Source organism: Silurus meridionalis, chromosome 13, assembly GCF_014805685.1.
Source record: "Silurus meridionalis isolate SWU-2019-XX chromosome 13, ASM1480568v1, whole genome shotgun sequence".
NCBI lineage: Eukaryota > Metazoa > Chordata > Actinopteri > Siluriformes > Siluridae > Silurus > Silurus meridionalis.
Genome location: NC_060896.1, coordinates 18066846 through 18090043, shown reverse-complemented (window position 1 = coordinate 18090043; position 23198 = coordinate 18066846). Strand labels below are relative to the sequence as shown.

The window sequence follows — 23198 nt, the reverse complement described above, 5'->3', positions numbered from 1 at the left end:
AAGGGAATACTCTCTCCTGACTCAGCTCTTCTCTGTATGAGTTTGTTTATGTAAATAATGAGTAAATTCCCTACACTTACTGAGGTACAGTTTAGTGTTCTGCAAGGATCTGTCTTAGGCCCACTGTTTTTTTTTTTTTTAAAACAAGGTATTAGCTTCCATTGTTATGCTGACAATATACAGTTGTATGTTTCTGCAAAGCCAGATTAGAGATCATCTTAACATTGTTGAGGAGGATGTAAAGGACATTAGACAGTGGATGCTTGTTAAATTCCTTATGCTAAAGTCTGATAAAGTGGAAGTGTTTTTGCTAGGACCACATGCAGTAAGAAATAAACTTTCATATCATGTAGCATCTCTGGATGGTCTTTCTGTCTCAGCATGTACAGCAGTAAAAGACTTTAGTGTGATTACTGACTGTAGTCTTTTCTTTGAGGCTCATGTAGATATCAATACCAGGATAGCCTTCTTTCATCTTAGAATTATTGCTAAATTAAGAAATATGTACTCTCATCTGCAGGAAAAATTTGCAAGCCTCCCAAGCATTGTATTGTTTTAAAATATTCAAGATGAATTTTATTTTGTGATATAGTTTGACTTTTGTCAAGTAAACCTATGTATAGTAGTATAAGTTATACAAGACGGGGAGTGTTCCATACAGTCTGTTTTATTTTTGTAAGCGTCTTTGATTCATTTATGAGGTTCGTATGTGACATCTAGTGGTAAAAAAAAAAATATGACACTGCTTCATAGATTTCTGTAATCTGCATTTTGGATGAATATCATTGTTTTCTTTCTAAACCTTGGAGTAGATTTATAACAAGGTTATAGGTTATAACAAGAGTTAGACATTTATATAAATTTAATAAAAAAAAAAAAAGAAAATTCCCTTTTTATGCAAGTGCACATAATAGATACTGGTTGCTTATTTGGACCATTTGAATGTGTAAGCAAATGTTTATGAAGGTGAAATTGTCAGTGATACTTTGTGAATCACTTTGTAACTTGAATATTTTCTGTGTTTTTAGTTTTACAAGTTGAGTCAAGTAAAGAGTACAGAAGAAGAATAATGTGTGATGTGGAATCAGTGCTTTGTTCAGAACAACAATACCAGGACAGAATAACCACTCTGACATTCTACTTGCATCATTTTAATACCGAGTGTCAGTAAGCTTATAAAACAGTGACTAGCTTCACTAATATAACATTAAAGTTAGTTGTGAATAACTTTACCTATATAGTTAAAATACTGTTATAGAAACAGAAATAATGTAATGCCAGATTTGTCACCCAACAAACCATCAAAAGCCTCATGTATTTCTGGGTTTCGAAAATGCTTTGACACCTGGCTCACTTGTGTCATTCTAACCAGAGACTGAGGCTAATCCCCTCTGCAGCTTTTGAAATAAAACAACAGGTAAAATCAATATACAGGTATTGCTTGTTTTTTTGCATAATGTTTGTTTGTTAAAATTACCCAGTATGAGCAGTAATCTAAGACTGAAATACTTCCATATTGTTGCATTAGTTAAGGTTCCTCTCACAAACCGTATGTTTGACCTTGGATGGAGACTGTAGAAATTATTCCACACCACAGAATGTTGTTTCTTGCATATACCTTCATTTTCAAGAATATCAAGTTTGCTAACAAACACTGTCTTTCTTGCAAAAATCCCCGAATCTGAATTGAACTGAACCACAATCCACCATTCAGGGAGCTTGTTGGATTGGAGAAACTGATTTAGTGTCATCTGGCTGAGACAGAAATGGTATCAATGAAAACTCCAGTGTTCAACATTTTAAACCCCTGCGATCACATGACATGAGTTTGAACCACACCCCAAAACACTGTTGCGACATGCAAGCACTTGCTTCACTGTATCACATACAGTATAGTGTCTCTCAAGCTGATTGCAAAACGTAGTGTGATACATTGTGAATTAACTCATGACACCCAGTAACCTCTCACATGTTTTTGTCTTTTGTGTGTTAATGCAAGTTTAATTTCACTTTTCATGGTTTGTAAGTTTATAAGTTCCAGTGTACAGATGTGAGAGTTTTCTATAAGGCTGATGTGCATCTCTGGGTTGAAATACTGGATTTTGTATTCTGTGTTTGTGGGGATAATTACCAGTGAAGAGGCTGACAGTCACTCCCAATTAAAAAAAAAACAGTTCCAAGTCCAGCTTCATGAATTAAATAAACATTCTGCAATTTTTAAGGCTGGGGGTAATTTGGGGTGTGGAATAAGGTGACGGACTTGGAAAATTAATCAATTATCACTAGAATGATGGTGTTGGTGCTTGGAGCATGTTTTACTGTATGAGAATGGAGATGTTTTGTATGATTGTATTCAGTGCACCCATGAAGAAAACCAGAGAAGTCTGTTTACTTCTTGTTTTAGGTCTTGTGGTAAAGCTGGGTGAATACAGGAAAGAATATAGTTTTCCCCATTCTTGGAGCCTAATCGTAATTAGATCTGGAACAGAGTGAAGAACACCACCCACCATGCTTGCAGTGATCGTCTTACTCATATTTAAAAATTTTATTGTCATTAAATATAATGAATGGGGGCCCTTGAGCCAGTGTCTCCATTCTTCAAGCACCAGTTTCACAGTTCTCTGTTCCCATGTAGTGTTCCTATATAGTTATGTTCAAGTTCCTTCCTGACTTCTTTGAGTTTCTTACAGCCCATTTAATCAAATGCAAATAATGACTGCTATCCCTAACTCAAAAATTAATATACCATTGACTTCTAATTTTCCCAAACTTCAAAATATAAATACCTCAATGATTGCTAAGTACACCCAAAACAGCTCTATATCTGAATTCTAAATGACCTCAAACAAAAAGTAAAGACGCTCATAATTTTTTAATTTCCCCAAATAGAGGGGAATAAATAAGGCTATGTCCTGATCCCCCTGTTCTACTCTCTACACACTCATGACTGTGTCCTTTCACAGCTTTTTACTTTTATTATTACATTTGCTGACAACTCAGTTGTTCTAGACCTCATCTCCAAACACAAATAAGACCACCTACCTTGAAGTGGTCAAATTAACATCATGATGCCAGGATAACTATATCTCCCTGAATGTCAGCAAAACAAAGGAACTAGTGCTGCACTTCAGGAAAAGTGAGCAAAAGAGCTAATAAATAAGCTACTAAATAAGAGCTATTAAAAGAGTCATTCTGCATTTGCTCATAGCAGCTTATATTGTTACTGTTTTTGTTTTTGTTAATGTTATTACATTACATTACATACAATTTGTACTTTTTGTTTGAACATTTATTTATAGGTTTATTTTTGGTAGCAGGCAGAAAAAGAAGTAAAAGAAGAAAGAAAGTTTCTATTATTAATGCACAATTTTCTTAGCAGCCGATCTGGTATACATTTACATTTCACTGCATGTTGTATTCTGCATATAAATGTTTGTGACAAAAAAAAAATTGAATCTTAAAAAATGCATAAAATTCCAAATCCATAAAAAGTATACTTATTAAAATACTGGGTCAAGTATAGGCAATGACAAACAGGCATGCATAGGACACACAGGTGCTGAAGAAACAATTGAACTGGGAGCCAACTTATTTCTCAGTGCCAACTCAAACTGAAGCTCAACTAGTTTTATTTCCTTCTGAGCTTTAAGCTCCAATGGTTAAAACTGCACTATCTGAGCTTGTTACTGCTGAAGACTTAGCTCAAGTTCAGGTTACTTCTGTCATAGTACAAGAATGGGTTACTCTAATGGTAAGCACACTACAATGGAATCCCTGTGATTTGGCTACTCTGGCTTGGCCCCAGACAAATCCTTAGAACAACCTATATGTGATGTAACACCCAGTTTGGAAGACAAAAACAGGCAGAGGGCCCTACACAGAAGAAATCAGTACATGCAGAGTAATTCACACAGGGCAAAACAAAGTCAATTTTTCTAAGGCAGAAGCAAGATGAGAGAGAGTTGTGATGCAATGGAAATCTGAATGCAGGAATGTGACTTGTAACATTGAGCTCAGTCTGAAAGTAAAGCAAACAAAATCCACTCATCTCACCACCAACACAGACACACAAAGAGCAAACAGATAAATATCAGATCATATATAAGCGTTTTAGTTTTCGTTTCCTGATCTTTGACATTACATCTTAATAACTTGCAAGGAATTGCAAAATATTGGAAAACGTGACTCATGGGTGTTTCTTGTTACTCAGGTGTGCTCTGTTGCATTGACTGTTTAAACAAGTTATAGCTCTGAATGTTTCTTCCTTGTTTGTGCTCTTTGTATTTACCTGTAAATACTGGATTTGTTGTTTAAAAGGTTAAACCAACAGGAAGGCCACTTGTCTATAAGTGAATAGCAAGCCTGTTTGGGAGAAGTAGATCCAATCCTGCACCATTTTCTTTTTTATGCCATTATTTCTTTTTGTTTGGTATCTCTAAAAATGCTGAGTAGTTTGTACTGATTGGCCAGGCAGAGGGATCAAGCTGTGAAAGATGTGCTGCAAGTTAGGGCAATAAAGGATGCAGATGAAATTTGTTGACTATTAAGGAGAGTGTGTTGAGAAGGTGAAGGGAGAATTTTGAGCAGCTGATGAACTAAGAAAATGAGAGAGAGAGAAGGGTGGATGATGTGGAGATGGTGAAGCAGGATGTGGATAGGATTAGTAAGAAGGAAGTGAGAGCAGCTATTATAGGGACGAAGAGTGGAAAGTCAGTTGGACCAGATGACATATTAGTAGAAGCGTGGAGATATTTAGGAGAGATGGCAGTGAAGTTCTCAACAAGATTGTTAAACAAGATTCTGGAAGGGAGGATTGCATCAAGAATTGGCTTTAAACCCATTCCTGTTTGCAGTGCTGATTTATTGGTTGACTGATGAGGTCAGACAGGAGTCTCTATGGACTATGATGTTTGCAGATAATATTGTGATTTGTGGTGAGAGTAGTGAGCAGGTCGAGAAGAGCCTGGAGAGGTGGAGGTACACGCTGGAGAAAAGGGGAATGAAAGTAAGTAGGAGTGAGACAGAGTACATGTGTCTGAATGAGAGGGAGGGCAGTGGAGTGGTGCGGTTGCAGGGAGAAGAGATGGAGGAGGTGGAGAAGGTGGAGGAGTTCAGGTACCTGGGGTCAACAGTGCAGAGTAATGGAGAGTGTGTTAGAGAAGTATAGAAAAAAGTGCAGGCAGGGTGGAGTGGGTGGAGAAGAGTGATAGCAGGAGTGATTTGTGATAGAAGGGTATCTGCAAGAGTGAAAGTGGACTGTGGTGAGACCTGCGATGTTGTATGGATTAGAGACAGGGGCGCCGTTAGGGGGGGTGCAGAGTATGCCAGGCATATGGGCCCAAGAGAACCCTAGGGGGCCCCACAATCATCAATTCAAATTTTTACATTTTTAAAATTACATACACACATATATTTTAAATAATAACACTGTGGTGAAATAAAATCAATTCCCTGTAAATAAAATTAAACTGAAAATAAGATGAAAATGTTTATTTATTTTTTGACTTTGAGAGAGTGTTTACTCATGAATAAAATTAAACGCATGAGGTTTGTCTACAGACTGCATAAGTTAAAATGTGTTTAGAAGCTTGTTGTGGTATTTAGTCGGTTGATATGTTACATTTCTCTTCCTTTACACATCTGTCTTTTTGAAAATGTTTTATTAAAAAATGAAAATCATTTATATTCATTTATATTCATTATATCATTTATATTGTAACATATTATGCAATAGCAAATTATAACATTTCTTTAACAATAAAAAATATTTTATTATTAATAATATAACCATATATATATATATATATATATATATATATATATATATATATATATATATATATATATATATATATATATATATATGGGGGCCCAAAATTCTGTCTTGCATACCCCCCTTAAAACTGTTAATTGTGCCCCTGATTAGAGACAGTGGGTTTTTAAGTAAATTGAAAACCCACTGACAGTGGGTTCATTGAGTAAAAGACAGGAGGTGGAGCTGGAGGTAGCAGAGCTGAAGATGTTGAGATTTTAATTGGAAGTGATGAGGACGGACAAAATTAGAAACGAGTTTATTAGAGGGACAGTGCATGTAGGACGCTTTGGAGACAAGGTAAGAAAGGCTAGATTGAGATGGTTTGGACATGTGTAAAGGAGGGACATGAGGTATATCAAGGCTTAAAGGGAGCAGTCTTTAGAAAAAAAAGAAGAAGAAAAAGGAGAAGAAAAAACATTTATTAGATGATAGATTACACATTGATGCTGATAAATAAATAAAATGATATAGATTTTTTTTTTAATCAGACAACCATTAAAAAGAAATTGCGAGAATTGGTAGTTAGCTGCTTTTAGTGTTATTTGACAGTTTGTCAGTGTGTTTGATCTTATTTTAAGGCTTTTTTTGATAATATTTTAAGGCTTTTATTTGTCAATACACAGACAGGTGTGCTTCTGTTTAAATTTAAACAACACCAGCTGCCACTGCTTCTAAGGTTTGAGCTCCTTGGCTGTTTGTGATAACTGGTAAATGTTGAGCTGCTTCCTCAATAGCTTTTTCCTTCATTCATTTTCAGTAAAATACCAAATGTGTTTTAGTGTGAATTACATTACATTCTAAACATCTTTTCTGTTTCATGTCATAAACAAAGCATTTTAATAATCAAAGATAGAGTTTTTCTTTGCACTTATTACCTTGTAGAGTAATATTTGTCATGATCATGTTTTTCTTCATGACTATAACACAGTTCGCTTCTGGTTCCTGTTTTGCCTGAGATTTGTCTAGACTTTTTCAAAGAAATCCATGCAACGCTGGCTAAACTTATTAACAGAAAAAAAAATGTTATGGTTATGGCTACACTGAACAAAATTATAAACGCAACACTTGTTTTTGCCCCCATTTTTCATGAGCTGAACTCAAAGATCCAAGACTTTTTCTTCGTACACAAAAGGCCTGTTTCTCTCAAATCTCAAATGTCTCTTGTTCACAAATCTGTCTTAATCTGTGTTTAATTATCTTAGCAAAGAAGAAGTGCTCACTAACACAGATTTAGACAGATTTGTGAATAATATTTGAGAGAAATAGGCCTTTTGTGTAAATAGAAAAAGTCTTAGATCTTTGAGCTAACAGGCTAAATAAAAAAAAAAGCAAAAAATATGCATTGGTGCACAGATGCATAAACATTCGCTGAAAACCACAACAGTGACTAATAAATATAATTGTTTGCTGCTCCTGTTATTTACTGCTTTAAGATTTAGTGTTAGTTCGCACTGGTTTAATTGAATCCATCACTATGTCACGAGCGAGCTGATTGTGCAACCTGACACTCGTGAGTCACAACAGAACAGATCCAGTGCGACTGTCCCGAAGTCACAAACAAACAGTTTACACAATAGCACTTCATTAAACTACACCATTTTTACATGATGAGGATTATACAGTTTCTGCTCACCGTGCTGATGTTTCACCTTCATCCCTGACACCAGTGTGTTTCCTTTTTACGTGCTCGTGCATCACTGTAGTACTTCCATAACACACAAGCTACACTTTACATAACTTACAGGTTACAGTGTTTTTTTTTATTGAATTTAATATAAAATGCTCACATGCCTTGTATGACTTGGATGCACACCTTTTCCTGCTGCTGGTTGACCCTGTACTCTCCACTATTTCGCAAGCGACTAATCTGTAATTTGAGCAGCCCAAATTCGTTGACAACGAATTTCATTATCAATTATTATCGATTTTATTGATTAGTTGTTGCAGCCCTAGTAAATATTTTATCTGCGCAAAAACTATTAACCAGTGACAACACATCCATTTGAGTTATCAACTGGGGATAGAAGAGCTTTCAGATATCAATTTCTTTAATTTCTATATGCTAAATATTTTAAATGTAGAAATTTACTGTTAATTATAATAAGAGAATAGTCAGTTCCTTTTTTTTTTCCTACAAATAATGTTTTGCAAATTTAACAAAAAACAAAGACAAAAGCAAAGACTTAGTGCTATATTTTAGCATCATTCAAATCCAGTTACCACCTGCATGCTGACAATGGGAAGCCAAGGTCATGGGTTGATGAATGTGTTTTCCGTTCTCAGCAAGGAAGTGACCACACAAAGAGTGTTCACTAAGGCTGAAGTAAAATATTATGAACAAAATAATCTATAAATCATTATTTGGCACTTTGTAATTGAAGAGAGGTTGACTCTGGTGCTATGCAGTTACTTACAGAGGTGGCAAAAGTACACACATCTATTACTTAAGTAGAAGTACAGATACTCATGTTTTAAAATACTTGGGTAAAAGTTGAAGTACTGATTATACCTTTTTACTTAAGTGAAAGTAAAGAAGTCTTGGCTCTGACATGTACTTAAGTAAAAAGTAGTTATTACTTCTACCTGTTTTAGCTGTTAACTGGACCTCACATCATATTAATATTTGATAGATAGATAGATAGATAGATAGATAGATAGATAGATAGATAGATAGATAGATAGATAGATAGATAGATAGAAATAACTTTATTGTCATTGCATAGTACAGGTACACAGCAACGAAATGCAGTTTGGCATCTACCAGAAGTGCAAAAAGTAGCAATCGTGCAAATAGTGCAGATTAATATGTATCATATGTACAGCATGTGATATGTATGTAAGCATATGTACAGTGATTAAATATAAAGGCTATAACAGTGCAGAGATGTGTGGACATCATTAAGAGCCTTTGCTATGTTTCCACACGGGCAGTTAAAGATGGTGATACCGGAGAAAGTGCACATCTTCAAATCAAGTCAAGAAGCTTATATATATATATATATATATATATATATATATATATATATATATATATATATATATATATATAAAATCATAGACGTTTTACAGATTTGAATGATGAATTGTTTTTATCTGTACGATCAATAAAGACAGTAATTTAAGTTCGTTTCGCCATTATGAGGGGAAAAAAACCCAAAACGCCACCTAGAGGGTAAATTGTGTAAATTGGTGTTTGATTTGAGACTTGGCGCAGAAATAAAACAAAAGTTTACTGATTTAAATGATTTATATCTGGAGTTAATTTAATTATTTTATATCTATGTAAAGAAAAAAAACCTCATGCCTCCACTCTCTCTGAAGCTCCAGGTTTAACGAGGCACACCTGAAGCTCATCATCACTCCACCCCGCTCCTACATAAACCCCTCACTCACGGTCACTCCCCGTTCGTTATTGTTTATGTTGGACTTCCCGTACTGCATGTTTTGGCGTTCCGGTTTTCATACAGGACTTCTTTCATCTGTTTCATCCGGACTCCAGAATCCCGTACCGGCTGCGCTTCCCCTCCCTGTGCATCTCGGGTCAGCTACGCTTCTCCCAATGCGCTACTCGGACTATCTCTCTCAGCCTAAGGACTGCCGTGTGTGTGTGTGTGTGTGTGTATCTCTCTCTCACGCATGCCATTAAAACCCGAGCGAGCTGTACTCCGGCTTCTGCCTTTTGTTTCGCTCACACCGTGACAACTAGTGCTTGAGTAGCAAATGGTAAATACACATTCTTCCTGTAAGTATTTTCATTTCAAGTTCCAAGTTCTTTTTGAATGAGCTTTTTCAACAAAACAAACAAAAATTTTAACATTTTGTTTCAACCCCCTAAGGTTCAGGAACACATCCGATTTATAATTGAACTTAATCTCTGAATTATTAAAACATTTCCTATAATAAGTGACTTTAACAGTGACTACTGTGGGTTTCAATAATAGTTGGATTAACATGGTCATGTAAAGTGCCAAAAAACAAAGAGAAGAAACAATTCCTATTAATTACTGTAATAAACTCTAATATTGTTTATTGCATGTTGTCAGACGTGGGTTGCTTAGACAGACGTGGGTTGCTTAAAAAGGATGGCCATGTTTCGACTGCTGGAGAGTTTTTGCTTTAAAAAACCCATAGAGCGACTAGACTAGAAGAAACAGTTTACACTACAGGATGGCTATGAAAACCAGACCAAGAGAATCGCCCGGGTCAAGTAAGCATATCTGTATATGAATTAGGCAAGGAAACAGAGAACTTTTGGCAAAAGCAAGATGAAATAGAATGTGATGCTTTAGCCAAGTTCAGAGTGTATTTTATACGTAGGCTCAATGTGATAAAGACAGCAGTAAGTGCAATAAACTTGAATTAATTCAGGCATGAAGAGACATTAATTTGTGTGCTTTATGAGCTGTCTGAGCATTCTGATACCCACAATAAACAAGTAGCTCATTCTGTACAAAGTGTTGTCATGGAGGCTACAGCTTATTAAAGCTTATTCAAAACTTTGCTGTGGAGATGAGGGGATTGATGGCAGTCAAGAGGAAGTAAAAGTTTAAGTCAGACATTTAGGTGAGTGGGCATGTGCAATGCAGTATAGCACACTCATTGATGTGTAATGAATGTAATAACATTCAAATATCCTAAGAGAGAGAACTGCACTGCTGCTTAGTGGTCTAGGGCAGGGGTCTCATTCATCCCTTCTAAATTTGAAAATTTTGGTGAATTTGTAACTGTAAAATAAAACGTTTAATTTTTTTGTCGCTCAAAATTAGCGTTAAAGTGCGACACCCGCCGGTCACGCGATTGACTGCACGCTCCAGTAAACACCATGAAAGAAGACAACATTGGTTTTCTGCAGGTGGATAATAAAAGTATGACTTTATTTCATAAATACGAGGAGGACTCAAATGGACATTGAATTTTTTTTGGAAGTAATCTTTAACCCAGAATCTTTCATTTTTCAAAATGTTTTTGTTGCATGAAATTAAATTTCGTTTTTCTCTGTAGCAGTTCATTGATTTCATAATTTCAACATACCATAACTTATGAATACATAGCATTAAGGTCAAAAACAGTTAAGTTTAGAGAGGTTTACAGCTCATGCAAAATACAAAGGCAGGACTTGTGCATTCAAAGTCTATTCTATTAGAGAGGAAATTGGGAATAACCTACTCAGCAGGACAGTCACAAAAAACATGGGGATTTTACAGAGATTTAATAAGATCAGTAGAAAAAAAGCAAGAGTCTGCTAAAAACACATCCTGTTAATATTGTCCTACATGAAAATGCCTAGCCCTTTACAGTATAAACTGCATGTGGGGGTCATCAGGGGCATTCTCAGACGGTGCCGGATCAAAAAAAGAAATGCAATCTTCATGAATGATGTATTCATCCACAACAAGGAAAACATAGTGATACCTGAATCATATTTATGAAGATTTTATTAGATTGAAACTGAAGACTGGGCATATATATCAGTTTGGTGGCCTGGATAACTAAAGGAAGGAAAGCATAAAGAGCCTGTCATGGCAATCTAGACAATGTAAGAAAATAGGACTAGGCATGTGTGAACATGAAAGTCATAGCTAGCTGGTCATAACAGATTACTACAGATGTTCAGAGATACCAAGCACTACATGCACACATGGCTTTAACGTTTAATGCTACATTTACGGTATGTTCCAGTCAAGGTTTTCAGTCACAACATGCCACAGTTCAACTGAGCTGAATTCAAAGACTTCCATACCTTTAATTCACCTTTAAAAGGACTTTAAGCACACATCTTGTCAGCATAACCCAAAAGCAGAGATAACAGGTGCAAGCACTACAACAAGGTCGTACCTTCTGGAGACCAAGAGCAAAGAACTCTATTTAGAAAATGACACTGACAGCTCCAGGTCAAGTCCATTACATTTCCCAGCACATGACAACTGCTTTAACCCCTGTAACATCCAATCAGATTTTCAAGTGAATAAATTAGTGATGATGAAGTAAAAAATATGGCTGGAATAAACTGTGTAAATGTCATTTGTTCCAATAGTTCTGTATGAAGAAAAACCCTGCTAAGGTAACTTAATGCTTATTTCCAACCATGGTGAGCAGAAAAGCATCTCAGAATGCACTTGTTGAACCCTGAGGTGCATGCACTACAACAGATCACCACATCCACTCCAATCAGCCATGAACAAGAATCTAAAGTGGATGAAGACTCGATGAAACCAGACAGTTCAATATTTAGGGAAAATTACAACACAATTATATAACAACTGCCACAACGTGGCTTTTTTTTAATTTGCCTATTCTGCATGAATGGAGCATAATTTCATAATTTGGACAGAAATTCCCATAACCATATTCCAGAATCTTCAGGAATGTCACCCCAGTTGTATGTATACATTTATAGCAGGGAGAGGGGCTGTTAGGCATTTTATTAACGTATAGTTGTGATGGTCCACATGCATTTGCCCAGGTAGTGTACTTTCTCCTTTGTTTTTTTTTTCTTTCAGTGGCACTCTCTGGTAATAACAATTTGCAACTGCAAATGCAGGAGGCTTGAACATGTACCTCTTTATGAAGTCAATCATCTCATTCTAAAGGTAAAGCTGTCCACAATGAAGCAAGCACTGCAGCTCTGTTTCCAAACCTGCTTCTACAGCACCATTCCATTTTATGTTGAAAGTTTTATCACAATGGATCCATCAGTAGATAATATATGGAGGTGACAGACTGGCTGCTGCTGTAAGTTACTTAATGTGGAAGGGTTAGGAATGAATGTATACAGCCAGCTCACTCTTTCATCCCTCAGGCTTCTCAACAAACAAATGGCCTATGAACATTTGATTAAATATGTTATGATTCACTTTGCTGTTTTTAACCATCTTTATTTTTTTTAAATGGTACATAAAGAGAGTCTCACAGTCAAAATCCTCAACAGAATCTTATATTTATGTAGTAACAGATTGAAAAACGAAGCGAATAGATCTCTGAATACATTTTAACTTCACCCTTTCTCATGTTAGCATCTTACACTTTGCAGATGGTTAAACTACTGCAGGTGTCCGTGCTAGATAAAATAAAATAATAATAATAAAATAACAGGATATTATTATTATTCTTTTTTACCAAAACAGGCTGTATTGAGGTTAAATGTTGAATATTTTCATTTGGTACCTTACATTAGCTACTTAATCTTACAATACTCTCATGGAAATGAAGAATGTCTGCTAGCTAGTAAATAGAATCTATGGAAATAAATGGCACCATAGTGCCCACTCAATAAACTATACAGTTATTGATTTAAACCCTGTGCAAAAACAAACAAAAGAAAAAGCAGAATGGCAGAACTAAAGCATAGACCGGTCAGTCAAAACCTGGGTGGTGAAATTCCTGTTCTAATCAGCTTCAAGAACTGAGACCCCCAACTGCTTGTTCTAACATCACTATTTATCTTAAAACCAAAATAACATCTCATTGATGAACCATTCAGCATGGGGAAGACAGCATACACACACTTGATAAGCAACATCAAGATTCGAACATTTTGAACATCAAATGATGTTTTAATATGCAATGAACTCTAACATTTAAAAAAACAAAACAAACAAACAAAAACTTCAATAATATATTTACTCATACCAATTTAGAGGCGTATTAACAAAGAATCATTGAAACATGATCATGTTCAAATATTCATCAATGTTTAAAATATAAAACAAACAAAAGGGGAAAAATGACTGGATGATCTATAGGATACACAGTGAACACCAGGAAGAACTATGCAGTAAAAAGTTATTGCAGTGGATTCATAGAGGCATCATTGATGCAAGTAACACTAGTGAATAAGACATAATAGGAAAGCCAGAACAGGTGGAAAAGGCATTATTGTGCATAGTAATAAGTAGGCACACGGGGTATCGTAAGGGGATCGTCCTCAGGCAAGGAGCACCCCCATTGTACTGCACTTGGTTTCATGTCTAAGGCACTTTCCAATCCTCTGCTTGTGTAAACAACAAGCGATTTTTTTAGTGTTCTCCTGTGTCTGAATGTAGTTTAATGTCCATGTCTGAGCTGCAAAGATGAAGGCAATTTAGAAGAGAAAAAAAAGCACTTTAGAAGTTTATTGGGATAAAAAGAAAAATGAGGTGAAGGTCTAAGAAAATCAGGAGAGTTAAGGGCAAGGAATAGGATTCTTAACGAAGGTCACTCTCATCCTCTTGAATGGTTTTCTTTATGCGCAGCAAGATAGTGGTAAGCCACTGATCTAGTCGCGAGATTACATCATATTCCTTCACCTAGAAAGAGAAATAAAATAAAGGGGAAGAGCAAGAGATTAGAGTTATAATTATGATTTTTCCCTGATCACAATTTTCCATTTGAATTTGTAGAAATTATATATATATATATATATATATATATATATATATATATATATATATATATATATATATATATATATATATAGATTGCGTGTTACGCAAATTAGTTTTAACCGCACAACCGCATTTTATTAACCACTAAATATTTGTAATTACTAAACATTTGTTTTACTGATGCGCTAAGTCTCAAATCAAGCACCAAAAAACCCACCATGGTGCACACATCCGGCATTTAAAACACTCCATGTGGAAACATAGCAAAAGTACCGCTTGGTGTCCTGATGATTTACGTTAAAACATTTACAAACATATTTTGTCTTTATCCTCTATGTTTAGTATGGTTTCACTAATAATAAACATACATTTGCATATTTGCCCATGCTGATTAGAGTATTAAAAACTTGAAAAGTATTAATTTAAAGAACATTTAAAACAGATAGTGTGCAATTAAGTTGCGATTAATGTTAATGAGTTGAAGGACAATATTTACAGGATGTGTTTTTAGCAGACTCTTGCTTTTTTTTCTACTGTGTTACAAATTGGACTCTAAATGTAAGGAGGTGTAAAGACCTGTACTTAAAAATTAGTCTACAGAAGCATACTAAAATAAAAAACAAAACAAAAAAAATACATTAAAGCAGGAACATTAATAAGATTTACACCAGCTGACACAAGAGGATCATGGACTAAACAGGGCAAGGAATTCTGACCTTCACAGAGTGGAAGCAATCTAAAACTGGTCTGAAACCACATTAGTTATGACTTTGCCAGCATCAAGATTGATTAGATTTTATTACAAATTTTGATATGCAGCAGAAAGCACAGGCAGCAAAGACTGGCTCATTTCCATCAGCTCTCTCCATCCGAGTTAATTATCTGTTCTCTGATTTCCCTAACGCCTAAGCATTTATTTTATCCACTCTCATTCAAAATATTCTCTTCAACATCAAAGTGGCCAAAGATCCATTGAAATGAGTGCATACTTATATCATCTCACTGCATGCTTCTGGTATGAAGTCTTTCTTTATAATTAAGGCTTTTAATAATGCTTGAGCTGATGGGAAACTATTAAGAATAATAAGCCGTAATCAGCCTACTCATGCGAGGTGCAGAAGATTTTAGAAAAGTCATCAGAAGGATTACTTACCGAGTCAGTATATGCATCAATGTTCTGTTCCTCGTATGCATCTAAAAGTTTCTGTGTGAGTAACAGGAAGCGTGAGTTACTATCCACAAATAAAAATATTGTGTACTTTTCACTGTAAAATTATAAATTCTACATTTCCATATATATATAACAAATGGAGCATGTGGTTCAAATAGTAATCAAGACACAAGTACACCGACTAGATAATCAAAATACACACACTTTGGGTGAATGAATTTTGTTCTCCAGACAATCACGAAGTAATCTAGCTAATCTGACATCTCTCATTTGTTGTCTTTATTTACGGCGATTCGAATGATTTTACGTCGTCTCCAGCATATTAATATTAAAGGGTTTAATATTAGAAACCTCACCTTGACCAGTTTGCATTCACGTGAGTCTGAGAAGGCAGGAAACATTTCCTCATACTTCTGCAAAGCCAGCTATTGTAGAAAGGTGCAGAAGAGAATGAATGAGAAATTAGGAAGAATTAAATAAAGAGTTATTAAACAAGAATAATTATATTTTAGGATTATGTGTATTACCTTGGCATTAAGCATATCGACGCAGAAGTGGCAGAGAGCTGCCTTAAAGAAATAATCCTTTGCACTGTATTTCAATAGCGTGCTGTCTATTGCTTGTGTTCCAACCTGTAAGTACACAAACACAAACTGAATAATCAAAAGTAGATTTATAGAGAAAATATGCAGTTTTCGCAAAACCAATATACATCATTTGTACACTTAAAGCGGATATATATCGGATTTTGCAGAATTTTGGTCCACCCAAGTGCTTTGAGCCTCTTTACTTGCTGCCATTTCTATAGTAATATGAAGCATTGTAAAATCATCAATTATCAAAATCAGTTACTGAGTATCAGACCAAAGTGCATGAGCTTTAAATTGTTTCAGATTAATATCAGAGTCGGCCGCTGAGTAAGTGTTTTTTTTACTCCATGAAACGCTAAATCCAGTCAACATGACCTAGCATACTAACTCTATCTAAAAGAAATACAGTGTGGTGAATATAACAATACATGGCCAAAAGTATGTCAGCACCTAACCATCACACCCTACATGGACTTGTTGGAAGCTGTTTTAACAGCTTTAATCTTCTGGAAATGCTTTCCACACTTTTTGGATTGTGTCTGAGAGAATTAGTGCCCATTCAATCCAAAAGTGCCTTTGTGAGATCAGGGACTGGTGTCAAACAAAAACACCTGTCTCACAATCAATGTTCCAGCACATCCCATGATGTTCACTGGGGTTGAATTCAGGGCTCTGTACAGGCACCAATATAAGTCACAAGTTCCTTAATATAAAATGGATCAAACCATGTCTTAATGGACCTTGTTTTGTGCATAAGCTAATATACTGATTTTAGTATCATGGTCCAACTGACAGACAAACTATATGAACATGTCTAAATAAAATTCATTTATAATTTATTAATTTGGTTGACATCTTAAACAATGTTGCCTAAATATTTATAAACCAGATAAATAACTTTAAATAACTTCGGAAGGCAAATCACAAGGCAATTTTACTGCTACTGGCAGACAAGTTTGGTTAGTCTCTGATGGTGTTACTATCATTATGTCACATGTTAATGTAGATGCAAATATTATAACACATTAGCTAAATCAATGCATCTGTGCAATCTCTGCTACAGTGCAATACAGAGGCTAGCCTTTACTTCCCCCAAGCATCATGGGAAGTAAAGGCTAGCCTCTGTACAATGGCAGCAACTTCAACTAGAAATCTTTGCTATTCTTTCTTAACTGTTTAGAATTCTTTCATTTCTCTCCTCTGTATTTATGAGAAAGGAGTTGCTTTGTGTGGTATGCTGGGATGATATGCATTTTTAGAGACAGTTTGTACGTCTATTACCAGCTTAAAAAAATCTGACTCCTCAATTTCCACTGGCCATAAACAGAAAGCAGGAACAATTGAGGTGGGAAAATAGCCTACCAAAGGTGGGCTATAACCAGCATATAACCAGCATACCACACAAAGCAACTCCTTTCTCATTAATACAGAAGAGAGAAATGAAAGAATTCTAAGCAGTTAAGAAAGAATAGCAAAGATTTCGAGTTGAAGTTGCTGCCATTGTTCATTATCTCAGATTAAGGTTTAAAAAACCTCTGACACACTTCTGCACGTATAAACCAGAGCTTTTAAGTGTTATGCGAAAGGAGTTTCTGACTGTAAAAGTATACGCACCTGCTCATATATCTCAATGGCTTTAGGATACTGCTCCAGCTGAGCTGCATAGGCAGCAACTTTAAGCAGGCACTTGTTAGCTGAGCTGTTGTGAAAAGAGAATTACTGGTAATCACTCTAAATTTAACCTCAGCATAATTTTCACTCTTAAAAATAAAATACATTACAGAATTAGTGCCTGAGACTGAATCTTAAATTGTCTTTTATATATATATATATATATATATATATATATATATATATATATATATATATATATATATATATATATACACACACATACATACATATACATACATACATACACACACACACACACACACACACACACACACACACACACACACACACAAACATACAGTTGAAACCATATATTTACATACACTTCAGAAAAAAACTAAAACTTCTATTTCTTTACTGTCATATATTGAATCAGAGTAAACATTTTCTGTTTTAAATCAATAAATATTAGCATATTTCTTGCATTTGTTAAATGTCAGAATCGAGCGAGGGAGAATTTTTATGTATTTTTATTATCAGTGAACAATGACTTTCTTGGTAGGCTACTGTTTAGATACAAGCCGTGTAACAGACACTGTCTTTTGTTAAAGACTGTGTAAAGTTCATTAGTTTCGGCTCATAGACAGGTGCGGCTTATTAAAGTTCAAAATAAAAATCTTAAAATTCAGTGGGTGCGGCTTATATTTGGGTGCGCTTAATAGTCCAGGAAATTACGGTACATACACACATACACATACACACATACACATATACACATATACACATATACACACACACACACACACACACACACACACACACACACACACACAGTGATTCACTAATAAAAATCTGCTAACCTTGTGGATTCCTCTCCTTTGTAGTAATCTGCTGCTTGTTCATAGTGAGCAATAGCCTGAAAAAATATAACATGTCAGCTGATCCTTCTATACATTATTAAACACTGTAGTTTACACTATATGGACATTGTGTACACAGGAAGGTTAATGTGTGCTTTTGCTGATTTAATTACTCGAAATATCTCAGATAATTTCCCGATTATTAAAAACATTCATAACCAATGTATACAAATCCTAACAGGATCTTCAGTCTGACAGTCAGTCACTGAGACAGGTGGGCAGTCAGCACTAATTCTGGGCTTGTTTGTGGGCGGTCTGTATATTGCAAGTTTGTGGTCATGTTGAGAAATCCCTTAGAATGGATCAATAGCACAATTCTGTACATCGCTTCTGTGCACACAGGTTTGCATACCATGAAGAGCAGTTCTTATGGATGCATGGCTTCTCATTCGGGAATAAAAATGTCGTTTCAATAGGCTCAGCTTTCTAATATATTAAAACCACCATAGTTAAAAAATGTGTGAACATAATTCATACAGACAAGTCTAAACCTCCCACTGTAGTAGAATTTCTTACCTTATCAATGTCGACTAGTTCTGTTTCGTAGATCTCTGCAATTGTGACATGATGCTTTGCTGCAATTGTGAAACGGCCCTACAATAGAACAAGAAATTTTGAATAAAAATGAAATGATCCTGGTTTACGCAACCTGACCCCAAAAATCTTGTGCAAACCAGCAGAATCCAACATAATGTAATAAATAACGAAACAGAATGCCCTCTGCTGGTGAAATAACTGCATGTTAGAAAAATCTAATAAATATTTCATACAATGCATTGTAGTTATAGCATCTGTCAAGACAATAGTTTTATCCACATGTCCAGTAGAATCTATAAGAAAGCTGTATGATGATTTTCACATCAGACACCTTAAAAAACAACTTTTCTCATCTAATCAGTTTCTCGTATGGCACTGCTAATCTCTAATCAACCAACTAACTCTAAATCTAGTTACAAGACCAGAAACATGAAACCAGATAACTCAGGTTTGCTCTGGTTACGTTCAAACAGAAACAACACAATTGAATGTTCTGCTGCATCAGATTACAGTTAAGTAAAGACTCACCATATCTGTGTAAATCTCGATTGCCCTATTCAGGCAGTTTATGGCCTCTGTAAAGTTGGAAAATGGAAAGCGAGTTACATGTGACTTTTCTGAGAGAACATGAAAATTTTTTCTTTAAAATGCTTTTAGGCACCTTCAAAAAGTACAAAGATATATGTCTATTTCTAAAAACTGTGTTCACACTTGGTCCTAATTTTCAAGCGTGTATCAACTGGACTTATTTTAAGGGTTTGTTTTTCTTCAGAACTATGGAAATTAACCTTCTTTAGTCAGTTCTTATGAGCAAACAACATGTGTATTTAATTATTTAGAGTATACACTGGCAGAAATCTTAATTTGGTGCGAGCACAATTTTTGACTGTTTCTAGAATTTAGCCACAGTATTCATCTAGCATGCAATTTTATCAACTTGGAATTCAGGTTAATAAGAACATTCAGAACAAACCTTGAGGGTCAGCTTTTTTAAAGGCATTGCCCGCATCGATGAAGTTAGTTGCCGCATCGTGTTTGCTTTGCAACTGCAGGTGTAGAAGAGCCGCTTGACAGAAGGCATTTCCTGCAGCTAAAACACCAAAACCTTGTATGAGTGCCACTATAACAATCAGTCTACAGTAACAGGGAAAAGAACACTGTCCTTCATTACTATGATTTTATTTATCACGGGGTTTATCAGGGGGTATAGAATGATAAACTTGAAATTGTTTGAAAATGGTCTTAATTCCCTTCCCAGATTGATGGGCAGCAACAATCGCTTCTCTGAGATCATTGCTGTTGTCTTTTCTCTTTATTCCAATGGAAGCAGTAAATGTGTACATAGATTTTCACACATTTCAGCCTTATAAAAATAAATAATATAATAAATAATGCACTTGTCACACTTTGGAGTGGCCTAGTCAAAGTCCAGACCTGAATCCTATTGAGATGCTGTGGCATGACCATAAAAAGGTGGTTCATGCTTGAAAACCCTCCAATGTGGCTGAATTACAACAATTCTGCATAGATGAGTGACCAGAATTCCTCCACAGCGCTGTAACGGACTCATTACAAGTTATCGCAGGCAAACACTTGGTTGCAGTTGTTGCTGCTAAGGGCGGCCCAACCAGTTATTAGGTTTAGGGGCAAACACTTTTTCACACAGGGCCATGTAGTTTTGTATTTTGTTTTCCCTCAATAATAAAAACCTTCATTTAAAAACTACATGTTGCGTTCACTTGTGTCATATATTTTACTAATATTTAAATTAGTCTAATGATCTAAAACATTAAAATGTGACAAACATGCAAAAAAATAAGAAATCAGGAGGGGGGCAAACACTTTTTCACACTACCATATATATATATATATATATATATATATATATATATATATATATATATATATCTTTTTTCTTTATTTTATTTAGGACAGTATCCAAACATCAAACATCCTAAATAAAATAAAGAATATGTTATTCAAAGACAAGCAAGTAAACCAGTACCACTCCAGTTCTTTGCCATCTTGAACATGTTGGCCGCTCTCCCATACATATCACATGCTTCCTCCATTTTTGAAGAACCCCTGAGTGAGTAAGCAAAAACAGATCATTTATTTAAAGCTTAGTGCTTTAATAACTAATAACATGGTGGATATTATTTTTCTACATAAGAGAACTAACAAAACTTTTGCCAAATATAAAATGTTCCATCTTACATGTTCACTGTCAAAACAAGGAGATTGTGTGGAAATGCCGAGAATCTTGTGTTAAAACCAGGGTTTCAAACTCAACATGACATTTGATATGAGTTTAGAAATCCAGGGCATTTCCACGTGACACTTTTTTCCTTGCTTTTTACCGTGACATTCATTTTCTAAGAGATAAATCGAACAATAAACATCCAAGAAAGTAGGCATTTTATATAAATGGTCTCCTTTTATCAAGTCATGTAAGCGATCACAGTCATTTTAATCATATACAGTAGAGTACAGTGAAACAAAACACAACAACTACACAAAACTAACCAGGGCATGACAAAGTCCACGTGTGAGAAATGTGGGGCAAAAACAAACAGTGGACACAAGAACACTACAGGAGGGATCAGTACAGATGTGTGATAGTGCAAATGAATTGTACAGTTCATAATAACTACTGTACATAGAAACACTGATTATTTTTTTTGTGTGCGATCAGTTCATGAATTTGTTTATTTATGTTTCAGTCTTGTGTTAAAGAGTCGAATGTCGTGCGGGGAAAAAAAGGGTTTATGAGGAACTAGCTTCCATATAGCTTAGTGAACTAATGGAGTTTACTACAAAATAAAAGTAAAACTTTTATAATAAAATGTGATTTTACAGCAACACCTTTTCTACCGAGAAAGAGTTTGTTGGAAGATTGTGTCTAAAATGATTCAACATCAACACGGTGTCCTCCTGTCCTGCCCATGAGGGAGTTACATTTACATTCTGAATCGTACAGATCAGGAAAACAATCGCGATTTCATTTTGCGAACCGAACAGTGACTCCTGGTTGTGGATTTACCCGCATTAAACATGACGTGCTTCCGGTTTCAGAGGAGAACCGGATCGCACGATACACGGCCGTTGATGGCAGAAATTGCATGTATATTAGAGAAAAAGGTTTGAGTTTTACCGTGTAATATATATGTAGGCATAATAAACACAGCCGCAATAGCGATGATTAGGTGTAAAGACTGCTGTGAATATTATGAGTAGTGTGAAAGCGTTAAACAGTAATGTAAGACCTATTGCGGGTTGGATCGCTATTAATTTATCCGTGATCACACGGGTCCTGAGTTTGGCACGTGATTTCCCCTGACCGCTACAGTGTTAGTGATCGGCTAGAGCTGGCTAACAAACAGCAGACGCGCTACTGACAGACGTGTCTACTGACTGCTCACCCGAACAGCGAGCCGAAGAAAGACTGCGAGGACTTGACTTTCTTTTCAGCTTCTGCCATTAGAGCCATAGCCTCTTTTTCTTTGCCTGAATTATCCATAATTCCGGTGAACAGGTAACGTTGGTTCAGGAATCAGCAGTCTTCAGCCACATCAACACAAATCGCCGAGATTTCCGAGATGGCCACCGAGGAGGTGTTCCGTCCAAAACAAAAGTCCTTCTTTACCAAAATCCGCGTTCTAAAAGTAAACTAGCTGACCGTAGGTCGCTTTCCAGCACGGTAATTTAAAGGCTCTTCGTGAAGCAATACACAGAATGGACAAACACGGAAAAAACGTTGTCATTTAAAACCAACACGTTTCTTCAACCGCTTGTGCCGTGAGTCTGAGTCCCCCGTATACTTCCGGTCTCAGCATTTTGTCAACTTCCTGTTCATTTCATGTTTACGGATTGACGTCAATGGCGCGCACGCACAGTAAATGCATTACGACTTACTATCACGTGACTATCGTTTGACAATTTAAGCAGGCATTCATTAGTCAGTTAAATCATTCAGTCTTGACCATCACATGTGCTCCTTCTCTGAGTTTCTGTCTAGGAAAGAAATATCTGTCACTCCATGTGAGATTGCTATTGTTATGAACGCCATTCCTAATAGGGTCAAAATGCTTCTTATAATGACCCAGTTAGATCTCAGGTCTCTTGATCTATAGTTCATCCCCAAATGTGAGGCCAAATGTCCAGCAGCCTAAGATTGGGTTTGTTTTC

General features: G+C 35.8%; 1 protein-coding gene across 1 annotated transcript; it reads right to left on the bottom strand.

Annotated features, from left to right (window-relative positions):
* Positions 1-13421: 13421 nt before the first annotated feature.
* Positions 13422-22863, bottom strand: napab (N-ethylmaleimide-sensitive factor attachment protein, alpha b). The gene is made up of 11 exons (XM_046864189.1): positions 22433-22863; positions 21016-21095; positions 19984-20100; positions 19539-19585; positions 18990-19067; positions 18414-18469; positions 17554-17638; positions 15877-15981; positions 15706-15774; positions 15332-15382; positions 13422-14100 (listed from the first exon to the last, which is right to left on the bottom strand). Exons 1-11 carry the CDS (start codon positions 22528-22530, stop codon positions 13999-14001), a joined length of 888 nt encoding a protein of 295 aa, XP_046720145.1. The 5' UTR covers positions 22531-22863; the 3' UTR covers positions 13422-13998.
* Between the last annotated feature and the right edge of the window lie 335 nt (positions 22864-23198).